We start from the raw sequence: 26299 nt of genomic DNA on the forward strand, positions 1-26299 counted from the left end.
GGACTTGACTTTTTCTTTTTAATCTAGGCCAGGCTGTTGATCCTATTTAAATGGAGATGTCTTTATAAAATGATAATGTAGAATTATTCATGGCCATTAATCATTTGTGGTTCATAAATCTCCTACTGGAAGTAAAAAAGTATTAGGTGCTTTGTAGTAAAGTAACCTCAGTCCTGCTTGACTGGGTATTCTAGGGTAAACAGCCTGGCGATCTTATAAATTGCTCTGCCAAACTGAATCAACCTCTTAATAACAGGGATGTTCCTTCTAGAAGGTAGCTGTTGAGTTGTCTCCTGCATGGGGTGCATGCATTTCTGGAATGGTGCTAGGCAGTGGTGCATTTTGTATCTTCCCTTCGGATCTGTGATTTCCTCATTTGAGCTAGTTGGCCTTTGAAAAATCCCACTTACATGGATGTAAAATCAAGAATAGTGCTGATTGTGCTTGAAGATACACATATCAGTGGTGCACCTTTTAATTTATTTTATATTACATGGAATTCTTGCATGCCAGGAAGTCGTCTTAAATTCTAATCCATTCTAAGTCTGTTGCTACTAAACTTCTCTTTACTCCTTGCTTGTCTAACTACTAACATTCTCTTTGATTTTCAAAGATGCGAAAGGAGTTATGCTAGAATGATGGTGAGTAAGTATTGCTGGTATTTACTGATCATATCTTTCAGTACGGCATTTAGATTTTTCACATTTTTTTGCAGAGTTTTTTTTTTTTTTTTTTAAGTAAGCCTGGGAGGGGGGCCGTCTTCATAACGCCAAGTCAGCACTGCTCTGCTGCCAAACCTTGTGGTATCACTGGTGCAGGGTGGCAGCGAGTAATACAGATGAAGGGAGGCAGCGTAGACTTTCTGGTTGCCATTAGGCTCGCCCTCTGCCCAGGCAGATGATGACCAATCAGGGTTCGCTGTCCACTCAGCCACCCCTCCAGCGTGACTCTGGAGCGAGGGTAGATGGCAGATACACTGCACTTGCCTCGCTCCGGAGAAAGAAGAAGGGATATGTCCCCAACTTCTTTCCTCCGCAGCTTCTCCAGAAAGCCCTGGGGTGGGTGCTGTGTCATATAATCATTGCAGCGCGAACATGCACCCACCCTGGGACTTTCCATGCATTCAGACAGCCACTGGGAATACCTGATTTGCAAAGTAAAAGTGCTTCTACACTTCTCACCACAGTAAGGCACAAACCTTGACTATTTTGTCCTAAAACCGTCCTGGGGAGGGATCTACACTACTGCTTTAAAGCACTTTATAACAGTTTTGACAACTGTTGGGGCCCAGAACACACTGCATATACAGTTTTCAAAACGTTTTCAAAGCGCTTTAAAAGCAGTAGTGTAGATCCCCCCCTGTTGGCCTAGTGCTTTCCAGATATGAGTTGAAACTTTTTTCCCTATACCACAAGTTTTGCAGCCATTTAAAAGCTGTTGATAAGCTTCCTGATTTCATTTTTTGCTTCCCATAGCTCCATGAATCTGATGGTTGTGGCCCTGGCCCTCTACAAGCCCAGAATCACATGGATCCCCTCTCTCCCAAGACACAATACAAAAAAATAATGCTAGAGAGAGAGTCTGTGCTGCTTCTGCCTGCCTGAAAGCTAATGAAAATAGGAAGAGACCCTCGCTTCACCTTTGAGCAGGTGGTTGCAGTAGATTAGGAGTAGGCCACCTTTTTGCCCCCATGGGTACATTTGGCAATTTGAGAGAAAGTCCTGAGCCCTGCCTTCACGGTACTGAGTTGGTGCCGCATTCCTCCTAAACCCCATGGTTTCACTCCTGTGGGGTGGCGTCAGGTAATCCCCACACCAGGATGGAGTGTGGGGTTTCCAGAGGTCACCCAGGAATGGGAGCCCCCCGCCCCACTCTCTTCCTATCTCCATCATCAGTCTACATCTGCCTGGAACACCCTCTGGATCAACCACAGATGGCAGAAGAGTCAGGGTGACCTCACTCCCAACGAAAAAGTTGGGATAAGTCCCTGACATTTTAACCGCACAGCTTCATGGAAAAGCCCCATTGTGGCAGCGAATCAGCAGCTACATCATATAACTGCTCTAGTACTGATTTGCAGCCACCATGGGGCTTTGAACACATACAGACAGCCCCATGGGAGGAGTGGTTGGTCACAAAGGACAAGTAACTTGCCCAAAGGACTGAGTACAAGGCAGAGGTGAGGTCTGCGCACCAAACACACAAAATAAGTCCTTTGAACCCATGGTTTTCAGTGCCAACAAAAACCTATTTTGCAGAAGGCAAACACTTTTTCTATTTCCTCCTCCCATTTGCCAGCATACACATTACCCTCACCTCTTTTTCTCTCACACCCTGCTTACTCACCCATAGGGCTTTTCTAAATAAAGCATATATCGTGTGCTAGTCATTCCTACTCATGGTTATTTATGGGTTCTTTAGATGATGTCATGAAAAGCGAAAGAAAATGCAACTTCCTCCTGTGTATTTGTGCTATACTACAATGTCACCTAGAGGTTATATAGTGGGAAAGCACGAAAGGAAACACTCCATGTGTAGTACTTTGATCTAATTTCTGCAAGAAAACTGAAAGTAGATACAGCAATTAACAGCATGTAGAAAAGCTCATAGATGCTCAAGTGTGCTCTCTCTCTCTCTCTCTCTCTCTCTCTCTCTCTTTCACACACACACACACACAGAGAGAGCCACCTTGGTGGGCACGTCACCAACCCTTGGGCTGGATGATTTCCTAGATCCTCCTATGATTGTATTTCATGGCTATGATTATATGAAGCATACAATGGCCCAAGCATGGAGTCAATAAAATGTTTTTTCTTGTTTATTAAAGTGTAGATAAATACTAATTTTATTAATCCACTGAGAGTATTGAAGAAAAATAATTACTCAAATGTCCGTATTCTGTGTACCACATTCACCTCCAACTTGGTATTTACTTCATTGGCTTCTGCTTAAACTACATCCATTAGATAGGGATCAAGATTAATTCAGCCATGGCTGCAACCTAACTAGTGAGTAATTAGGTCTTAGTCATTCAAGCAATTAATCAGTGAGAGAATTAGGAGTGTTTCATCAGTTTGTTCCATTTGCAACTTCTTATGTTATATTCAATCAGAAAGTAATTGTAATTCATTTACCCAAACTTGTAAATTGGTTTTGGGTAAATTAGGGATACTTGGACTCTAACACAAGAGACCATAAACCAAAAATAGTACATTTTTGGTTTATTTTATTATAATAATGTGGAGTATTAGTATAACTACATTTAGTGGGATTCAAAGGGTCATGCAGTGACCGCTACATACACAACGGACTTCCCAGGTTCCAAATCTTGCATTTCCTGGAAAGCTGCTCCTGAAGGTTGTCTAAACATCTGGTGTGGTGTGAAGGCTGCACTCAGAAGCTGGACAGGAAAATCTCTGGGTTGGTTTAAGTATGCCTATTTAGAGTAGGCCCATTGAAATCAGTGGGATAGACATAACTTAGTAATGAGCGAGTTGGAACCACAAGATGGTGACAGATGGCTGCAGACTTTATTTATTTATTAAAACATTTGTATCCCGCCCTATATCACTAGGATCTCAGGGAGGTGTAAAGATAAAATTATACATCAATATAAAATGCTAAATATACACAGTTAAAAACAAATTAAACCATGAATCAAGCTAAAACCAGTATAAAATTTAAAAGCAGAGAAAAAAACAATTAAAACAGTTACCGTATTTCTTCAATTCTAAGACGCACTTTTTTCCCCTTATAAACATCTCTAAAAATGGGGTGCGTCTTAGAATCGCAGGTGTGTTTATTATTTCTTAGAATTAAAGCTTTTTTTCTGTTGGTGGTACTGAAATTAGTGTGCGTCTTACAATCGATGGCGTCTTAGAATCGAAGAAATACGGTAAAAGAATGTGCAAGCTTGATGAATTTAAGTCGGGCCTTCAAGGGGAGGCCATTCCACAGCCGGGATGCCACAACAGAGAAAGCCCTCTCCCAAGTCCCACCATAGTGTATGTCTTGCATTGGTGGGGCACGGAGAAGGGCTCCTCTGACAGATCTCACGTCTTGGGCAGGCAAATATAGCGAGAGGCGGTCTCTCAAGTATTGCGGTCCCAAGCCGTTTAGGGCTTTAAATGTCATTACCAACACCTTGAATTCCGACCGGAAGCGTATAGGCAGCCAGTGCAATTCCTTTGTGGGATATACCTGTTAGCAGTCTAGCTGCTGCATTTTTCACTAGCTGCAACTTCCAATTTGTCCCACACAGAGTGCATAGCAGCAGACTAATTAGGAAGTTACCAGTGTATGAACTACTGTGGCTAGGTTTTCCCTGTCCAGGAAAGGTTGTAGCTGGCAGATCAGCTGAAGCTGGCTCCAAGTCATGGAGTCCACCTGGACAAGTGACAAGGATGGATCTAGGAGTACTCCCAAGCTACACACCTGCTTCTTCAGAGGGAGTACAACCCCACATGGAACATATTGCTTTCCCAATTCCCAGACTTGGAATCATCAATCCACAGGGCTTCCGTCTTATCAGGATTCCGTCTTATCAGTCTATAAATAAATTTTAACTTGGTGTTTTAAATTTGTAATTTTGCATTGCTGCTGTTTTTATCTGGTTGAGCTTTTATATTGTATTTTATATTATGGTTTTATATTGTTGTTTTATACTTTGAATGTTTTTAATTTTTGTGAACCGCCCAGAGAGCTCCGGCTATTGGGCGGTATAGAAATGTAATAAATTAATAAATAAATAAATTCAGCTTCAGTTTATTAGCCTTCATTCAGCCCATTATAGCACTCCCCCTGTCTTTCACCTGGAGGATGGCTTGACTGACTGTAACAGGAGCACTAAATGCTGCAACATTTTTGCTGCAGATCCCATTTTTAATATATTGAGTTTTTAAAGTGAAATGCTTTTAGGGTTGTTTCCAAAATGAAGTTTTTATTTATACATATGCAATATGTTCCCAAATCTATTAATTTTCAGGGACTGATTTTGAATAGCAATCATACTGATCTTGCGTAGAGATTTCTACAGCAAATGACTTCTTCGCAGTTACCTTTCTTTTTTCCCCATTTTTGGGGATAGAAAAATAATTTTTGAAGAAGAACGTTAGATTTATTTCAGATTCTGAATGATGATTTTGTCTGTATTTTCTAGGTTCCAAAGTGAGATAACTGAATCTGATATGAAGACAGAAACAAGTGGAGAGAGACTTTTGTTGATACACCGTGGCCTTGATGATGCACTACTCAAAGAAAAAGAAAATCAGGAAATTACTTGTTTTGCATGCGTGGAAAAGTGCTGTAATGACTTACATGATGTAATTTTATAGTCACAGCAGTAGTAGATTTCAAAGAGAAGTGAGTGTATGCACATGAGGTTTTGCTCTTCAGGGACGGATGAGTGCAAAGGATTCAAAATACTCTTTTTAGCCACTGTAATCTGTCTCTTTAGTGCTGCACTTCTCAGAATGATGTTGAACTGCCGCTTTGCATAAAGACCAAACCTCACAAAGGACTACTTTCAAACATCACAACGTTGGCACATTAGCTGCCTTCCGCTCTGGGCCAATTTTTGGCCACAGCATAGCAACTACACGGATAGAGTGGCATCCCCATCCTCAGATTTCACCCTGAGTTGCACAACAGCAGTGCTGAAAGTGGGAAGTGGGGGCATTGCTTATGGGTCACCAGTTCTCCTTTTTGCCCCAGGGAACTGTCCAGGGCCAATGTATTTGCTGTTTCACTTACATTATGGAACGACGTTTTCCCCCAGGTAGCCTGAAAATTGGACAACATCAGCTCAGTGTGTAGAAAAGGTTAAGCTAAGCCAGCATTGACATGTTTGAAAGTTATCTCAAGGTCACAGAACAGACTTCTATGGGACCACTTAAATCTTTATACTGCATGATAAACAGTACTATTTTCTTTCTTGGTTTTACTCACTCTTCTCTAAAAACCAATCCAGAACCAACCTACATTTTGACATTTTCTATGACAAATACAGAAACAACACTAGAATAAGGAACTATTTGTACAAGCTTTGTTTATACCTATGTAGTAACTGGATGTGGTACAGGGCGAACAACTATAGTCCCTGGTATGATTTTTTTAAAATACTGCAGTAATTTGTCTTTCCTCCCCCCGCCCTAAAGAAGAGTGTGATTTCCAATTCTTTCAGATGATCACAAAAGTCCCATCTACCCACTTGCTGTTAGTATTCCTGCTGTATATACTGTAATTCTTTGTGTGCTTTGGTGATCCGTATTGTACAAGTAACTTTCTCTTTTCCTGTTCTTTAATTAAAATGTTCTTTAAGAGCAAGGGCCAAGTTCAGATTCAGTGGCACAAATCCCAACTTCTGCACTGCTGAATGTAGTCCTTTAATGTTCATAAAGCTGAGAATCAACCCATGATGGTTCTGTTGATTAAATCATCTTTCTTTTCCATCTCCTACACCATGAAGTTACCAAAAACATATGCATAGAAACAGGAGCAGTTCCCTTCTAGACCATAGATTGCCAGCATTCAAATTAGGTTTCAATTGAAATTCTGGTTTCTTGATCTTGCCTTTCAGTGGCTTACATGTGCAGGATTTATACAAGAGGATCCAAGGAACTGTATACCTGTGCCTGTCCAGTTTTTTATAGACATCAAATGTATTCTGTATGAAATCTATTCTACACACACTCCATGAAAAAGGCCTTGTCTGCTTTTCTTCCCACTAAGAATCCACCCACTACAAATCTATTGTGAGAGAAACTGCATTATTTAAACCAACATTACTATTCTGAGTTTCTAACTTGTAGTTATCTCCTTTTTGTAAATTCAGGTCAGTTTCATGGAATGCTCTTCATTTGTTAGAATGTTCAATGGGACATTTACTCAAATCTCCGGACAGCTTTCCAGGACAAACTGTCAGTGTGTTTGAGTTTCCCCTGCCCCCATCTTATCAATAAATTGTGTCTCACATCAACAAAGGTATAGTGTTTGTTTTATTTTAAACTAGGTTAGGTAATTGCTCCATTATGCTCCCTATCCACCCTTTCCTACAAGTGTAACAAAACGAAAAAGGAAGGCTAAGCACATAGAACTTCCAGAGAAGCTAAAGACCTGGGAATGTGAAAGGCGAATCCTTACCTACCTACTTTTCCTTCTGGACAAACTATTGAGCCTAGCAGCTAATGAACAAAAAGCTCTTTGGAAAAAGGGGCCCATTGAAGATACGGGATGCAGTTGGTCTTTCATTCTTGGAATACTATGCTCTGTGGAAGAAGGAATATCATATGTGGCCTCTGATTTTGAATATTTTATTTTTTTAATCTGGTAGCATAGATAATTGTTCATATTTCTGCTGCAATACTTTCAAAATGTATTTGCAGGCCCCAGGCATATTGTAGTTTGATCCTCTATTAACTACTAAACTGGGTGGCTTAGTTCACATGTCTAGTCTGAGTAAGGTGGGATTCAGAATTTATGCCCATTACGAACGCGGTACTTGAGGACATTCATGGCTATTCATGTAAAGACAGCAAGATTAGGTCAAGCTTGTATTTTGACTTTAAAACTTAAAAGCTTTGGGGTTTTGGTACTTTTATTATATTCGAATATTATTGTGTGTGCTTGAGGGTTCATCCTGAAGACAAACAAAATTAAATGGTGCACATTAATTGGTGATCAAAGAATTCCATAGCATTGTAGTAAGCCTGGTTTGTTGCCAATAAATTTCTTTTCTGGAGGATCCAAAAAATAACAATTCAGTGGATTTATCCCATGTGACATTATTATTATTATTATTATTATTATTATTATTATTATTATTATTTATATAGCATATAAATATGTTTATGAACATATGAATTTGAAGTCTAATCATGCTGTTTGCCTTGTTAAACTATAGTTTTGTTTAAAACTGTAGCAGTAACGTCCATTGTATAGCCCAATGGGTACAGCCAAATTCTTTTCTATGGATGGAAAATAGAATATTCCTGAGACTTTTTAGAAAGGTTGGATTCGGCATATGCCCTTTTGAGAAAGATATAATATGTGCAAGAAGATGATCTTCTTCAGATTTTTCTGTGGATGCCATTCAGAAGTCTTAGCTTTCCTAAACTAGTACTTTATTTTCCCTAATGTTTAAGAAACCAAAGTAGTTATGGCTGTTTTAATGATTGCGTGGATTCATTTTTTGTATAAATATAAAGCCAAATCTTTGTTGTTTCCCCAGTTGGAGAAATCTTCTTTTAAACATAAGTGTGTTTTTATTTATTGAACATAGCTTTGTAAATAGAACTATATAATTAAAATAAAACCTGTTTTAATTTTTTTTGCGTTTCTCCTTGAGTCAGCACAGCTCCAAGCAATAATTTTCAAGCTCTGCTAGGCTGCTTTTTCCATCACAGTAAACCTGCAAATAGTTACAAATTTTCATTTAAACAATGTGCATAACAACGCCTTTTTCCCCATTGAAACTATATAACCATTAAAATAGAAACGGACAGTACTGTGGTGTTCCAACCAATGTTTGAAACGGAGAATTCAATACTGCAGTCTAAATTGTTTGAATTTGTTTAAAACCATGCATAACAAGTAAAGCTTAAATCATTAAATTCCTGGGAGTGCCAAGCATCAATGCAAATATAATGGAAATGAACTCTACCAAGTGTAAAATGCTCTGCTTTCCATGCTGTGGGAAACATACCACTGTGCACTTTTAAGCCGCTGAAAGCTTTGTAATACACAGTGCACATTATTTCTTCAAGTCTCACATTATAGCATTTGGTTATTGTTATTTCTTTTTAAAAACTATTTTTTAACAATTGGGGCTGAGAACCTATGAAGGAAATGAATATATCAGATCAGATGTTTCATTTTTTTTAACAATTACCTTTAAAGCACATTATCTCTCATGCACAAATGATTCAAAAACACTTCTAGGAAAACATACACACCCTACAAAATTTAAATCCTCTATAGCTTGCTTATCATTATGCCCTGGGAAGTCATCAAGGTGTTTATATTAATTGTGTAGGCTGTTGCACAGACGCCCACCTCCCAGGAGTAAAACTAGAAACCAGGAAGAGGCTTTCCGTTGTGAATATGCTCCTGAGATCTCTTGTACCTGCAAGCTCACCAGCCAATTGCATATTTGTATATGTTGGAGCCACTGGGTGGATGCGTCATTGGCGTTTCTCTTCCTGTTGGACCAAACTGCCCCATAGCCCATTTCAAGGCATTCAGCTTTAATTTTGTGGACTTGGCTGTGGGACACACTTCTAGTATGAAGATAGGGAAGGCAGGCAAGTGAGTGCCCTGTGCTCGAGGTAGCTTGCTCAACCTCTGCCAATAATAATAATAATAATAATAATAATAATAATAATTTCTTACCTAGCTCTCCCTCTGAATTGAAGTGGGGAACAACATTAAATACAACAATACAATACATAAAACTTGTACGAGAGCCAGTGTGGTGTAGTGGCTAAGGTGTTGGACTAGGAGTCGGGAGATCCGGGTTCTAGTCCCCACTCGGCCATGGAAACCCACTGGGTGACTTTGGGCCAGTCACAGACTCTCAGCCCAACCTACCTCACAGGGTTGTTGTTGTTGTGAGGATAAAATGGAGATGAGGATGTACGCCGCCTTGGGTTCCTTGGAGGAAAAAAGGCGGGATATTATAAAAAGAAGAAGAATTGTTAACAGAGCATATAAAACTAATACATCATTTAAATAACAATCACAACATCTTAAAATTCTTAGTTTAAAACTCATCTGGGTAGGCCTGCTGGAAAAGATCAGTTTTTGTGGCTGCCTTAAACTCAGAGAGAGTATTAAGCCGACAAATGTCCTTCTGCAGGCCATTCCAGTCTGGGGGCAGCAGAAGAAAAGAACTACGTGCTCATGCTGCTGTTACTATTGCTGCGTATTGCAATCCAGAGCTGGGATTTTGAGAGGAAAGTAACTATGGGGCACTGGATCCACCACCCAGAGGTAGGTGTGGCAGCAATGGAGTGGACAGCATTTACTTCACTGACAAGTTACAGGCACACATACATTAAAAAGATATCTGAAGAAACAGTCCACTTGAGCTGTGAGCTGCTTCTTCACCTATCTTGACTTGGCCTCTAGTTTGGGCATCTAGATGTCCTTCAAGCATTTTCCATACCATTGTAGACAGGGTAAGCAAGAATTTCCTCATATCCCAGGTATGAACATTGGAGGGCCAGGACACCATGTTGAAGCAAATACAAGCAATTATCAGCATCGTAGGTTGGCTTTGCAAATGGTTTTGAAGAATCAAACACAATGCATCCATTTCACCCTAGCTAGATATTAAACTATTCTTCACCTAGTATAATATACTTTTTTCCAATCATAGAGTGTCCTTTTGTTGTTGTTGCACATATCTCATGGTAGGTTTGAACCCCAAAACAGTAGGAACTGTTGTGCCAATGACAACAGTCAATCTGCTTCCCCTAGTTCAAGCACTCCATTAGGTCCAGGTCATAAGACAGTCTCAAATGTTTCTTTGGAGTCCATTTGAATTTGAGAGGAGGGGCCTACCTCCTCCAAAAGTAAAATGCCCGATATTGATAAGTGTCTTGGTGACCCCAATAATTAGAAGATGTAAAGTATTCAGAGTATATATACACCTTATAAGGTGTACCTGTAATTCAAGCACCACAGGAAAAAATTTTGAACTCTTATGAATTGTTCTACGTTATTGGCATTCAGAATAGAAAAGCCTGATAGGATGCCATTATGGAACAATTCACTTTTCATTATCATTTTTCCTTTGCTGGCAAGAGCTACAAAATAAATTCCCACTGATGTGTTTTATATATAAATCACCAGCCCAGTCTGCTTTCAATCTTAAAAGTGGCCTACAAATAATTTTAAAACAAATGAATTACCCCACTACTGTTTTAAGCGTACATTGCATTTTTTTGAATTCCCACTTCACTGGCTTACATTTTCTGCCTAGCCCAAATATCTGCCTTTACTTTCCTCTCAAGGAACATTATCTTTCTGACTAGCATTACATTAAATATTGACTGGGCTACGTAACATATATTTATATCTTGCTCTTGTATTGTTCATGGTTTATCTATTTGGCATATTTCAGCTTAATAATCCTAGAGCTACTCATGTGGAAGGTGTGCATGTGGTGGTTATTTTATTTTATTTATAACATTTCTTTGCTGGTCCTTCATCACCAAAGGTGATTCCAGGGCGGTGAACATTAAATTATAAAAACAATATAATAAAAGTGTCAAAACAAAACCCGATGCATAAAGTCAGCAAATAAAATAAGTTTAGATTGAAACTGAATTAAAGTTACAAATTTCAAAATACAGGAACATTTTAATTTAGTCCTAGAGTCGACACCAGTCTTTTTTTCCTCATGAGGGTATCCCAAAATCAGGTCCCAACACAGAGAAAGTCATTTCTTTTGTAGATGAATAGGGCACTTTATGCAATAATGGTATTTTATTTAGGTTCGGACATCGATTGGCCTAGAATTGTGCAGTGATTCTCCATCCGAACGTTCTGCCAGTTTTTATTACATCTAGCCTGCAGTCTTTCCAGATTACCTGTGTATGTGCACTTCTTGTAACAGGACAGATGCCACTGTGCTTTGTATTGATATAGTTCTTCTAGTGTTGTATTGTCACAAAATTCTGCCAACAGTTTGTAATTACCATCGTCACATTTATGTCAAATTTTTACAGCATGCAGTCGTTTATATGTAGATTTTTGGGCTTTCAACCAAACCCTCCTTTTATTGTTCTTCACACAACACACACAATTAAAAGTCTACACCAGTCACACCTTTGCATTTGGATGTTGAAGGATGATCAATCTGCATAACTCTATCCATAGTTCAATTATATTTGTTTACCTGAAACATACAAAGAAAAAATTACAAGACAATCAATATGACCCTGCTGTATACGTTTACAAACCAAGAATGTTGATCTAATAACAAAGGTACAGTGAAAATTACTGATTTTGTGGTTACACTTATTGTTATTTAGTAGCTCTCTGATTTAAAATGAGACCTTATGAATTTAAATCCATCCACTAGTTATGGAGAGAGTGATGATTTAGTGAACTTTGATGGCAGCCAGCTTGATGACAACATCAGTATGATGTGTCACACACCAGTTACACCATGGAAATTATATTGCTATTCAGTAGCTGTCTGATTTATCTTTAAAATGAGATCATATAAATTAAAATCCATCCAATAATTATGGAGATATTGATGATCTAGCGAACTTTGAGGGTGGCCATCTTGATGACATTAAAACTACATGCCATACCCCATAGAGCAGCCTTCCTCAACCTGGGGCGCTCCAGATGTGTTGGACTACAACTCCCAGAATGGCTGGGCATTCTGGGAGATGTAGTCCAACACATCTGGAGTGCCCCAGGTTGAGGAAGGCTGCCATAGAGTGACACCATGGAAATTATGTATGTAAAGGTAAGTTTTGATCAAATAAAACCAAACACATATTTCAACGATTTTGCCACAGAGCATCATTTTTCTATATGTGTTCCTGGACTATTGATATAGAGCTAGCATTCCCTACACTATGCTGGTGTTCTTTCTCTCATATGGTTTCAGATATAATAGTTTTTGTTTTATTTTTCCTTCAGTTTTTCAGTGACTGACTTCAGCAGGTAACATTCAAACCTACTCTGAATTCTGCTCTTCACCATTTCCCTAAAGAAAAATTTTATACTTGAAAGTCAAGTTAAAAGTATAAAGCCTTTTAGAGATGGTGTCTTCAAAACCATGATATTTTAAATTGGTAGTGCTTTTGTGTGTAACCACCCCTTTTACTCAACCCATCCAATATTGCTGGAAGGGATCATTGGTATCAGATCCCTAGATGCTCAATTAAATACAACTTCTTCTTTTTTACTCGCAGAGATAATCAGAACTGTAGACGTGCAGAGAACGTTTTCAACATGATTCACAGGATTGTTACTTAAGTTCAACCTAAAACGAAAAAAGTCTAACTTTCCCATAGCTAAACTGAATCTGCCTTTGAATTCAGGAGGAAGTGTGCATCTATAAGAGACAGCAGAATTTGGTTTTTAATGAGCTAGCTGAATAGCTTTCCTTGGTAGGTGATAAAGAATGCAGGAAGTTATTAGTTGCAATCACAGGCAAAGCCTGGCATGTGTCAGTGTCGCGTGCTACATCAGTAACAGCAAATCAATGCTTTAGAGACCTGTAAATTCAGCTGCCAACACACTCTGCTTAGTCTGACTTTCCCATTAGGAGGGACAGTGTTGTGCTGAGGATAATGGAGTGACCTGAGATTCAAGTCAAAGCCAGAATGTCTATTGATGTCTTGCCATTCTCTGCCGTTCTGCGGAGAATCCATTATTAAGAGCAGTGGAAATACAAACCTTCAGCTCTGGCCTAAAAACTGCATCTCCCCCCCCCTTTTTTTTTTTTTTTTTTTTTAAAAAAAGGGGTGATTCTGGCATCTGAACTTTGTGGCCTTCCTTTTTTCTAAAGATTCTTCCTGGTAATGGTGTCTAGAGTACCTTTTAGCTGGTTTGTGGAGAGGCTGTGATAGTGTTGTGGGCTGAAGAGTTCATAAGCAAAGTGTGTCAGGGAGAGCCCCGACACAGCATCTAGGGGCCAAAGAATAGTTCCGATTCCTGCATCTGAAGTCAGAGTCAGTGTTCCAACCTCAGACCCAGGAGTCCGAGTTCCCCACCCCCTTCCTCTCACAGCAGGAATGGCATGAACCATGCCAGCTTTCTCTCAAAGAACAGAAAAGTGGCCTTGGAGGAAAGGTAAAGAGTGGGGATGCCACCGTAGGAGGAATTCTCTGGCCTCCCCTGCCTCCTTCCCTCCTCTTCCCCAACACCTCAACTAGACAGGAGACAAAGTCAAGAGCAGGAGGAGCGTGGATGGACGAGTTTCGAGGCTTACAGCCATCCCCATAGGATTACATTCTTAATGTTTCAGCTGAAGCTTGACAAAGGTGAGTAGGATCATGTATATGGTGACATATTTTATTTAACTTGGTTTTTAATTTTAATTTTATTATTGCATTTATAACCCACATTTTTCCCTCCAAGGAGCCCAAGGTGGCGCACATCCTCCTCCTCCTCTCCATTTTATCCTCACAACAACAACCCTGTGAGGTAGGCTGGGCTGAGAGTCTGTGACTGACCCAAAGTCACCCAGTGGCTTTCCATGGCAGAGTGGGGACTAGAACCAGGATCTCCTGATTCCCAGACCAACACTTTAGCCACGACACCACACCACACATATACTAGAATGACTGCCCGCCTCTCGCATGGGGATATTAAATTACTTAACTGAAATGTCCAAAGCATCCCAATTACTAGAAAAAACTGAAATTAGGGGATTTGTGCATCTCTGCCTCAAAATGGGGACTTCAAATGACACATAGATATGGAATCTGCCATATATGCAAAGGAACCTGCGTTTCTAGGGAAGCCTGAAAATGAACATTTTGTCACTTGTATATTGGATATTTTGTCACTTGTCACCCTTTCACAAGGTCTCTATTCAAGTGGCATGCCCTGTCCAATAAGCACATGGAGGGAAGACCAGGATTATGCCTTCTGACCCTGACTTGTACACCATGTGTATAGATACATGGGAACAGAGCAGAGCCTACATGCATCAGGCTGTACCTAGGCATGATTGAGGAATTTGGTCTTCATAAATTTTGATACAAACTGATCAGATCATCTCCTGGACTAATGTATGGATCCGAATGCCATTATCCTTTGGCTTTCCTACTGTGATTGTAATCCCTCTCCATGTTGAATATGAGCCAACAGTGCGATATGGCTGCAAGAAAGGCAAATGCTATTTTGGGCTGCATTAATAGAAGTATAGCTTCCAAATCATGTGAGGTACTGATTCCTCTCTATTCGGCCCTGGTTAGGCCTCATCTAGAGTATTGCGTCCAGTTCTGAGCACCACAATTCAAGAAGGATGCAGACAAGCTGGAGCATGTTCAGAGGAGGGCAACCAGGATGATTACGGGTCTGGAAACAAAGCCCTATGAAGAGAGACTGAAAGAACTGGGCATGTTTAGCCTGGAGAAGAAAAGATTGAGGGGAGACATGATACCCCTCTTCAAATACTTAAAAGGTTGTCACACAGAGGAGGACCAGGATCTCTTCTCGGTCATCCCAGAGTGCAGGACACGGAATAACGGGCTCAAGTTACAGGAAGCCAGATTCCGGCTGGACATCAGGAAAAACTTCCTGACTGTTAGAGCAGTACGACAATGGAAGACCACCCTAGAGGTCTTCAAGAGGCAGCTGGACAACCATCTGTCAGGGATGCTTTAGGGTGGATTCCTGCATTGAGCAGCGGGTTGGACTCGATGGCCTTGTAGGCCCCTTCCAACTCTGCTATTCTATGATTCTATTTTTTCACATGTGACTTCACGAGGCAAGCTATTATGAAACCCCAAATGGTTAAGGTACCTTTACAACACCTAGGAAGCTGACATTTTGTGCAGCAGTCCTCCAAGGCATTCTGATTACTAGGGAAGTCTAAAACTGGTCATATTTATATTTAGCAGTTGAAATTCAGAAGTTGATGCAGAGCGTAAGAACATGGGAATCTGCCTTAACTGATACAGACCGTTGGTCCATCTAGCTCCATATTGTCTCCTGGCAGCAAGTCTCCTGGAGTCTCCATTCCTAGAGATGCCAAGACTTGAACCTGCAACCTTGCTGCATTCAAAGCACATGTTCTAACATTGAGCTACAGCCTTTCCCTTGCAAACTGGATGTTGGGTAGAATATTTGACTGTTGGGCCTGTTGCCTTTTCACACAGTTTGGGGCAGAGAAACAGCCACCATGTGGGCTTTTAAATTTCCTTGATAGCAATAATATATACTAACTAGGTTTAAGTTCTTCATCTTGCCTCTAAGGAAAAAAAAGCACCGGATCTAACGTTATCTGTATCGGTTATCTGTATCACGGGGCACACTAGCTTTACTTACATTTAGCTGTAATGTTACTGCAGGGCATACTGTTCAATTGTTTCCATTGTTCTTCCTCTTCTCTGAGAGTAGCAGAGCTGCTCACTTTGCTCCGCCCACTTCCTGCCTCCTTCCTGGCCAGCCATGCAGGGCAATAGTCATAAGCACACACAAACCTCCTCCCAAAACTTCTTAACTCAAGTCTCAGAGAATAGCCTGAATGCATAGGAGTCAGCCACTAGGTCTGAGTCTGATCAGGGTTTGGATGGGTGACCAAATTGAAAACTTTCAGCAGCACAGAAGATGAGGTCTGTTTTTGGCAGCCCCAGCTGTTGAGATTATTTCAAACACACCATTTAAGCCCCACTAGTTAGAGTTTTGGACTAGGAGCAGAGACCCCTGTGTTAATTTTCCTGCACGGAGCTACAGTGATCCTTTGCTTACCAGGAAGTGAGTTTAGCACTCCTCAGCTCCTTTGCAAACAGGGGGGAAATGTAAAAAAAAAATCATAAAAAATCTACAGATGACCCAATTCAATTCAAATTTGGTATGCTTAAAGCTCTCCCTAATATCTATTACTGTTCCGATTTTGGTGACTTTATCTTTAAAGCTTATGCAGATGTAAGCATTTGTTTTAGATCCTCCTGCGCCTGCAGCAGCGGCGGCTCGGAATTAGGGTGAATCTTTTGCAAAAGAAGCACAATTAAAGCAGGATGCATGGGAGTACTTCACAATAAAAGCAGATTTTAAGGTGGAAAACTTCTGAGTCCTTTGCATGCAATTGTCAGTGATTGCACAGTATAATGCTGGTGTGATAAAGCTCCAACTGCGGTAGCAGATAAGATAGCAAACGGGGCAAAGTGAAGGAAGGAGAACAGGAAGTGGGCGGAGCAAACCCAGCAGCTCTGCTACTCTCTGGGAAGAGAAAGAGGAAAATTACCAATAGAACAGGGCACATGCATTAGTATCAGTGCTACAACTAAGCATCAACGAAAGAGCACAACGAAATAGAACCAGCAAGCAAAACTCATTTACAACGTTAGAGACACAGGGTCACATGACGCTGTGCGTCACAGTAACCCATTCATAATGTTAGAATAACATCAGTGTAGATTCCCACCTGGTGATTGAAAGCAAGGATAGATTAAGATGATGCAGCATAGACATTAAGGAGTAATTTGCCATTTTATTGAATTTTAGCTTAACCTGCAGTTAGTTACCATTGTTACATTCTTCGAAGTCCATCGGGTGAAAATAAACGTGTAGCTTCCCTTAAAATTATATACAGCCAAAGGAGAGGAGTCTGCAGTATTGGATGAAGCATTTTCCTTTCTCAGCCATCCACTTGAGTAGTAAAGGGTGAAGCCACTGATATGCTCCAAACATCTTGTCAATAATAGCAGATCATCTTAAAAGCATGTTCACTCAACAGGATCCTAGTTTTATCTCTTAATGAATTCCCAGTTCACATTTCCAATTGATTGTATGCTTTCCTTGCTAACCAATATATTTCCCCCCGAGTCATTATCCCTGAATTGTGGTTGTTGACTTCTAGTTTCATTGGACAGTATCCAATGTTAGAGCAGACCCACTGAAATGAATGGGACTAACACTGGATATTGCCCCATGGTCTCAAGGCCTACTGGAAATGGTACTTTTCTTTAGTTCTATATTCTGGTGATTTACAAAATAATCTGTATAAATTTATTTACAATATAAAGTCTCAGTTGGATTCCGAGGAACATAACACTCATGTGTCAAATGTTTCCCAAATGCTTTATAAAAATTGAAGTACAGAAAGCAAAAAAGAAAAAGAAAAAAAGAAAAGAAAAAGCAACATAATATTTATGGAGGCTGTATCTGTATTAACTATTAAACACAGATCCCACCCACCCTGACAAACGAACATTGAACATTTGTAATGCAAGGGATAGGTACAGCCTCTCATTACCTAGGTGATGTATTGCTGCTCTTGTCCATTTAATTTCCATACTGATGGTGTAGTGAAGTACTTTGTTTATTCAGAGCCTTTCTTGGTTTCCTTGTATCTTAAACTCAAGGTATGTGAGGCTTATTGGTAGCATATTTATCAGACAATCACTGCAGCTGCCTGTTATTGGGTCTTGCAGGGAAAATATAAATGTTGCTCAGTTGAACATTAGAGCAAGATACTCATTCTTCTCCCAACCACCATCATTAGATGGATTCCATTGATTGCCAACATTTTCCTTTTAACTCTGGCAATTACCCACTTCTACTCCCCAACCCCAATAACTGGATGCTAATTTCTGAATCTCTGCATGCACACCTTTGGATGGTGCGTAGTACTAAAGATTTAGAAATCAATTGCATGGTAGCAGGGCACAGCTGCACTGCTCTGTACACACACTTTCAAAAGTATATGCAAATAAAGGTTGTGGGGGGAGAAAAGGTGGAGATTTCCTTGTAAGCCTATGCGGCAGGGTCTTGCTATTTACTGTGTAATCTGTACAGCACCATGTACATTGATGGTGCTATATAAATAAATAAATAAATAAATAAATAAATAATAATAATAATAATAATAATAATAATAATAATAATAACTTTGTAGCCACTCATTGTTTAACTTTTGGTTAAGGTGAGCACCTGTTGTTCATACGTTTGAGATTTCAGGATGCCAGTGCCGTCTCCCTGCACAAGCAGATTCCCCACTGCCATTGGCCATGGAATTTTTTTCTGCCTCTTCAGGCCCTTGGATGGACCCATCTCCCAGTTGGGGCCATGGGGTGAGCCATCCATGGGGTATTATGGATGAAGGGCTTAGTCTGAGCTATCTGTCTATAGTAGGGTGACCATGTTTTGGAAACCAAAAAGGAGGACAACATGTCCGTCCCCAGGGGGGATGTCCAGCACCAAGGAGGAGTTGCCCACCCGAACATGGCCTTGGTCACATATCTGATTTTACAGCACACAATTAAGACAAATCTGTTCTGCATAACATCTTAAATTTAAAATCACTGAAATAAAGAAGTGAGACATTCAATGGATCTGAAATTAACTTCACTTACTCCTACTTTTGTAGCTTTTACTGTACTTTGAAGCTTTTGCTATACTCTGTGTGATACATTCTTCCCTTCCCTCAAATAACTTTTCTGACTGTATCTTCACTCCGCTGCAAGCTTCTGCTGCTGTTGATGGGGTTTGTTGCCGGCCGGCTGGCCAGCTGACTTTTTAATTTTTAAATTTCATGTTTTTTAACTTGTGTATAATTGTCACAAGTTTCTCTACTCTAAAATTAGGGTGGGTGTTGTGGGCGGTGGACACTGCATCACCCATTCACACTTATCACTTATATACATTAGCTTCTCAAGGCTTGTGCTTTGGCACCTCTTTGCACATCCAGACTTTGAACTCCTGTCTACTTCCTGCACAAACACGTGACTCCGAGACCCTCTTTCTAATGCCCTGCGTTGCATGCCAGCACCGTGGGGCTAAGTTACAACAGGTGTCTCTGGGTTGTCTGTGCAGCCTCTGTTGTACCTCTCTCTAAGTCATTGCAACCAAACCAAAGCCTCTAACCTCAAACCATCTCCTCCCCACTCTCTCTACCAAAGTCACCTGATGGTCCAGCCAGTATTGCTTATTGCTTAGTCAGGTCCAGTGACTCTAACTTCAAAAGCCTCCAACGCCGCCACCTCCACCTGCACAACTGCTTGACTCTGATGCACTCTTAAAACACTTTGGGTGGGAAGCCAGACTGTTAGGGCCAAGCTACAGATGCATCTGGGTTGCCTTCAGCCTCTCTCTGCCTTATGCCAGCCAATGTCTCCAGCTTCCAGCCTCAAACAATCCCCCCTCTGCCAAAGTCTCCCAATGGTCCAGCCAGGCTGTGCATTTGTACCCTGTGGCTGGGGGTAGAGTGCCAGCTTATAGCTTAGTCGCATCCAGTGACTCTTGGTGTGTGTGTGTGTGTGTGTGTGTGTGTGTGTGTTTTAAAAAACCTCCAGCACCAGCCACCTCCATCTGCACCAACACTGGACTCTTAAAAGGCTCTGTGTGGCATGCCAGCTTCAAGCCTAAGCTACAGCCATCTCTGAGTTGTGACTCTGTCTAAAACTGATGCCTCCAGCCAGCCGATGCCTGCACCAACACTTGATTCTGAGACACTCTTGAAAGGCTCTGTGCGGCACGCCAGCCTCTCAGGGCTCAGCTACAGCCATCTCTGAGTTGTGTCTTCAGTCTAACTCTGTCTCTAAGAAATATGCCAGACAGCCAAAGCCTCAAATCTATTTTTCTCTGGCATGCAGTTCAAACATTCTGCATTGCATCCCAGCAGTGCAGACAGAGCCTAGCTCACAAGTGAACAGAGTGAAGTGGAAGGAAAGGAAAGCGACGACATGCCAAGTTCCAACAGGGCATCTGCCTCTCTCTCGATCGGCATCTCACTGTTGGTCATTAGAGTTTTTCTCTAAGGATGACCCTTCATCGCCCATGATGTGGAACTCTGAGAAAAAGGCTCTGGCCTGTTCTGTTTTGCCCTGTGGGATACTTTGACTGATCTCTCCTTGCCCACATTTTGATCTGTGGGTCCCTCGCCTCTTTTGAGCTCCAAGTGCCCATCAAATCTGCGATAGGAAAGGTGCCCGGCCCACCCAGCACTTCTTAGCTAAAAACTGGAGATCCCCTTGATGCCAAGGGCTGAAACTTCTCAAGGTTCAAGATCCCAAAGAGGAGGTTTGACAACCTGAGTTTAAAGGATATAGGTCCAGCAGTTTTTTAAAACAGTAATTTTAAAACCTTGAACATTTTTTAAAAAAAATCCTAAAAATCAATGGATGAACGGATCTGTTTCAAACTTGGCATAGCTAAAGCCCTAAGAGGAGATATCATGGTGCCAAGTTTCATCTCTTTATCTTTAAAAATAATAGAAATATAAGCATTTTCAGTATTTCCCATTAAAGTAGACTGCCCTTTGGCAGGGAGGATGGAGAATCCAGATTTTCTTCAAATTTCATAATTCCCCCCTTCCCAGATTTCTTACCAAAAATCCTGACAAATCTGTTTTTTTCCTGTCATATGGTCACTTTGGAAGCATTTAGCTCTCGTTTACTACCTAATAGCATGTCTAAACAAAGCATACACCTAAGATTGTTTCGTGGGTTACAATGTAGATTTGGTACTAACAAGAATTAGTACAGGAAAAACTCTTTTGATCCATGCTTTATTTTTATTAGAAATATACTTATAACATCATATTAGAATATTCTGTGAATATAAAGTTAACTTGCTGAACAGAAACCCTGTTAAAGATCCTTAGATTTTAATAGCTTAAAGAGAACTAGTATTTCTTAACCATTTCTTGTTCTTTGACTTCTAGTTTAAATACCTTAAAAAAGAGATATGTCATTCTAAGTACTAAGTCCCTTATTCAATTCTGAAAAAGCTATTCTGTTGACAAGTACACAGGCAAGGTAAGCTTCTAAGAAGACACTCCTAAAATCACTATGTATTTATCCCATTTTTGTGTAGAAGTTATTTCATAATAATATTATCAATTGTCTTATAAATTAGGGCACATAGTCTTAATTATCTCATTATTAAATGTGGTTTTTTTTTTAAAAAAAAGTAGAACATACATATAAGGCTTATGTATACACCTTTCAGGCTAGATAAGATCAATTGTGAATTATACCTTTGGAAATATAAAATCTTTACTCAAAATTTGCCAATGTAACTTAAGCATACATTTTTTCTAGACATCTGTATATCAAGCTTTTTATGCATATGCTTTACACAATATTTTTTGCTCATTAATTGATAAGTGAAAATTTTAAGTACACTTTTGATCTAGAATAATACAGCCTTACTCCTGTTCATTATCCAAATAACTTTTGGGACCAAGTAATGGGGCTTTAAATCAGCATTTCCTCTTTGGATACCATCCAGGTCATTTTGACCATTATTTTTACGCCAGTTACCCAGAATTCATTGTAAACTTGTTTGTGTCTCCTCTGTTAGTGCCAGTTACTTTATTATTTATTTCTCTGTATTTCCAATTACTTTCTATGCAGCATGTTTAATTGCTTGGGGCTTGCAGCTACAAGACAAGGCAGCTTTTGTTTGTTTGTGGGGGAGAAATAATCACTTTCTTCCATAATCATTTCAGCCACATTGAGGACTTTTTGTAGCTGATTGGGTAGCACCCTTCCTCCTTTGCTGCCATTGCCCTTGGCCAGACTTTGAGCTACTGTAGGGTGACCAAATGAAAATGAGGACAGGGCTCCTGTATCTTTAACAGTTGGATAGAAAAGGGAATTTCAGCAGGTGTCATTTGTATGCATGCAGCACCTGGTGAAACTTCCTTCTCATCCGAATAGCTAAAGCTGCAGGAGTATAGCTAGAGTGACGAGATACAAAAGAAGGCAGGGCACCTGCAGCTTTAACAGTTGTGATAAAGAGGGGATTTCACCAGGTGCTGTGTGCATACAAATGACACCTGCTGAAATTCCCTTTTCTATCCAACTGTTAAAGATACAGGAACCTTGTCCTCCTTTTCATATGGTCACCCTACTCAAACAGAGGGAATCTTACTCAAAGCTTAGAAATTGGAGGAACTGTGTACTATTGGTAGAATGTGAGTGAAAAAGCAATTAAGCTTTAGACTAGAAATTTTGGATAGAAGATCCAAGGGGTTGAGCTGAGGGTCTAATATTCGTGTTTGATTTGAACTAGCAAATCAAATATTTGGCTGTAATTCCCCAATATATTATACCATTGCTATAGTAACACCTTGAATTACCGGGCTAAATTAGGTCCCCAGATGGCTTGCTAGAAATGCATAATTAATATATATTTATACTCATTTTAAATAGAGAGCAATTAGTATGTAGAAAATAAAAAAATAAAATTTGAATGTTACTAATCTAATATTGAATACAAGTATTAAGCACATAGCACTAATCAAGGAATGAATATTGTTTAATGACATTTTAAAATATACTCAGTACAGCAGTATTAAGAGCTAACTATTAAGAGAAAGGCTCTCTAACTACCAAATATGTCATGTTTTTCTACTCTTCTGGCTGCTCTCAACTTGCATGTGAGCTTTTCAGAAAGACTGACCAGCCCCATCTTCTCAATCCAACCCTCAGACCCACTGAGGCTTTCCGCCATTTTGGCCACCTCCAACTTCGCCATTGCCAGTAGCATTCTGATTAGATCTTTATGAAGCAGGGGTTTATGGTCACCCTCAAAGGCTATATCAGAAGACATAGATGAAGGAGATGTGCTTTACTTTCAACTTTCATACATGACTGTTGTGGCTCTCCAGAAAAGATGCCTGTGTGTATATTGACTAAGAAAGAAGGGAAACCTGAGTGAACAAATTCAACAGCCAAGAAAATACCAGCCAATTTAGCAATCAGGTAATATGGTAATCAGTGTGTGTCCGGGGTGGGGGTGGGGGAATGTCACAGTACCTCTGAGACACAGCAGGTTGTACAACTCTACTATATAGCATCAATTTAGCCAGTGTGGTGTAGTGGCTAAAGTGTTGGACTGGGAGTCGGGAGATCCAGTCGGGAAATCCAGGTTCTAGTTCCCACTCAGTCATAGAAACCCACTGGTGACTTTAGGCCAGTCACACACTCTCAGCCCAACCCACCTCACAAGGTTGTTGTTGTGAGGATAAAATGGAGAGGAGGAGGAGGATTATGTACGCTGCCTTGGGTTCCTTGGAGGAAAAAAGGTGAGATGTAAATGCAATAATAAAGAAAGAAAGAAATCGCTAGACTCAGACATCAAGGTATGAAGGTTGGCAGTCCTGATTATCTACCATTTAAACCAAGCTTCATACCACACTGACATTGTTGAACAGTTTTGAATTTGGTAAGTCAGCACCCCTCATTTGTTGTTTCTTCCTCCCCCACCTTAATCCATAATTCATGGTTTTAATCAAGGAAAATAAATCATTGAAAGACACAGAAATGCCTCCCCCCCCATCCAAAGAATGCATATTTAAATGCCCATGGTTCCTTCTGGTTGTTCAGATTTATTGTCATCAACATGTATCACAAGATCACAATTCAATAAAATGAGATCAGGCTTGCATAAACACAATGACCAGGTTATTAAATTGGCCTAGATGTGTCCAAAGGGAATTTGATTCCGCCCTCCGTCCCCACCATCCTTTCAACAGATCTCCATAACATATCTTCAGTTTCAAGAAGGGATTATCCACCATGTGCCATAGTGAAACTGTTAGAGAAACACAGGTTCAAAGCCCTCTTGGGTGCAAAGAATGAGTTGTAGCATTCATTGGATTATGTCCAGTTAAAATGGACATTAAAAAACCCACTGTGTAACAATCCCCTCCTTTCAAAATAGATAACACAATATAACATGTTAAACAAATCAATGCAAATCAGGAGTGTGAGAGAAAACCAAACAGTGTTTTTTTAATGCAGCAAGACTGAAAATTTACAGGGTGGTTAGTGCTATCCAGGAGGAACCAGATCTAGTGAATTCTCTAGAGATTAATCTTGTTTTAAAAATGCGTAATAGATGTTGATTTCTTAGCCTCAGTTGTGTAAATACTAAGAGAGCCCCTGAAAATATTTACCATATTAAACTTCTCATTATTAAATTTACTCAAATATGTTATAATTTGTTGAGGTTTAATAATTCAGGAGTCGTTTATCAATATTTCAAAAGCTGTTCTCCATAGATGATGTTGAGCTTGATTCAATGGTTCTGAGCCAAGCACAAATATTTGATGAGTAATTTCCTCAGCTGGAGAGGAGGAGTTATTTACAAATGTATCATGAAGGAACTGCATGAATGTTAAAAAGAAGTGAAGGGTGAATATTGTGAACAGTCTGCCTGCTGGAGTCTCTCAGTGGCAATTCTTTCATGGCCATCAGACAGGGGGAAATCACGGTTCCCTATGTTGCTTCTTTGCCCCCATTCCTGTACCACATTACTTCCTCTTTCTTCCTGGATATGGAATACAAAAGCATTGAACAATCTGCTGATACTGACCCTGCCAGGGTCTCTGACTGGCCATTCCTTGCTTCCCAAGAGCATTGAACAATCTGCTGATACTGACCCTGCCAGGGTCTCTGATTGGCCATTCCTTGCTTCCCAATAGCATTTAACAATCTGCTGATACTGACCCTGCCGGGGTCTCTGACTGGCCATTCCTTGCTTCCCAATAGAATCTAACATTAGGACCGCTGTTCTTTCAAGACTCTGCTGCTCCGCAACGGCTGAAGGAGTTGCAATTAATGGTCGTGCTACCAAGGACTTTTTTTCCTTTGCTGTTGCTTCAGCAAAAATGTTAATCCCCTGTTATTCGCTGCTGGCTGAGACAATGGTCTAGTGTTGCCTTCTGGTAAGGTGAGCAGTTATAACTATTTGAAGTGTTTATTGGCCCTGTTCCTTCCGATTTTGTACATTAATAGCACCAGAGAAGAATTAACTGACCCACTTCCCCCATAAAAGCAAAATCATTGTGTTGACTTAGGTTCAGGGTTTCTTTTTCAGTTGGCTTTGTGTTTGTTAAATGCTGGTGTCCTTCCACATTGCAGCTTCAGAATCTTAATTACAAAAAGGGAAACAAACTAGAATTTTTCACCAGAAATAAAGAGAAGCTAAAATGGACTAAATTCGAACAAAAAGCCACAGCCTGCACAGAAGGCTGTCTGATTATTATTATTATTATTATTTATTTATATAGCACCATCAATGTACATGGTGCTGTACAGAGTAAAACAGTAAATCGCAAGACCCTGCCGCATAGGCTTACAATCTAATAAAATCATAGTAAAGCAATGAGGAGGGGAAGAGAATGCAAACAAGCACTGGGTAGGCTAAACAGGCACAGGGTAGGGTAGAACTAACAGTATAAAGTCCAAGCAACATCATGTTTTAAAGGCTTTAGGAAAAAGAAAAGTTTTTAGCTGAGCTTTAAAAGCTGCGATTGAACTTGTGGATCTCAGATGTTCTGGAAGAGCGTTCCAGGCGTAAGGGGCAGCAGAGGAAAATGGACGAAGCCGAGCAAGGGAAGTAGAGACCCTTGGGCAGGCGAGAAACCTGAATCCTTAAATTGCCTTATATTAATAGTTGCTTTATATTATTAAATCAAAACAAAAATTCCACTAACTCTTCTTGCCTCATATTGGATAGTTATATGGGGGGGGGATCTCTTTTCTGCCTGCTGTTACTCTCCCTTCCCCTCTCACACAACTCTTTGTGCCTGTGTGGGCAACTTCCCTCTATACTAAGAATAACTCATACATTCTCAAGGTTACCGTTT

General features: G+C 40.2%; 1 protein-coding gene across 2 annotated transcripts in view; it reads left to right on the forward strand.

The window, feature by feature from the left end:
- CD47 (CD47 molecule) overlaps window positions 1-6980 on the forward strand; it is a 63269-nt gene extending 56289 nt beyond the window's left edge. Inside the window, exons 10-11 of one of the 2 annotated variants that reach the window (XM_063126844.1) lie at window positions 614-641; window positions 5159-6980. In XM_063126844.1, the coding sequence (XP_062982914.1) occupies window positions 614-639 (26 nt within the window). In that variant the 3' untranslated portion in view covers window positions 640-641; window positions 5159-6980. The remainder of the gene's footprint in view (window positions 1-613; window positions 642-5158) is intronic. The other variant, XM_063126845.1, reaches the window with a different exon arrangement.
- The last annotated feature ends 19319 nt before the right edge of the window (window positions 6981-26299 follow it).

This window comes from Elgaria multicarinata, chromosome 5, assembly GCF_023053635.1.
Source record: "Elgaria multicarinata webbii isolate HBS135686 ecotype San Diego chromosome 5, rElgMul1.1.pri, whole genome shotgun sequence".
Taxonomy (NCBI): Eukaryota; Metazoa; Chordata; class Lepidosauria; order Squamata; family Anguidae; genus Elgaria; species Elgaria multicarinata.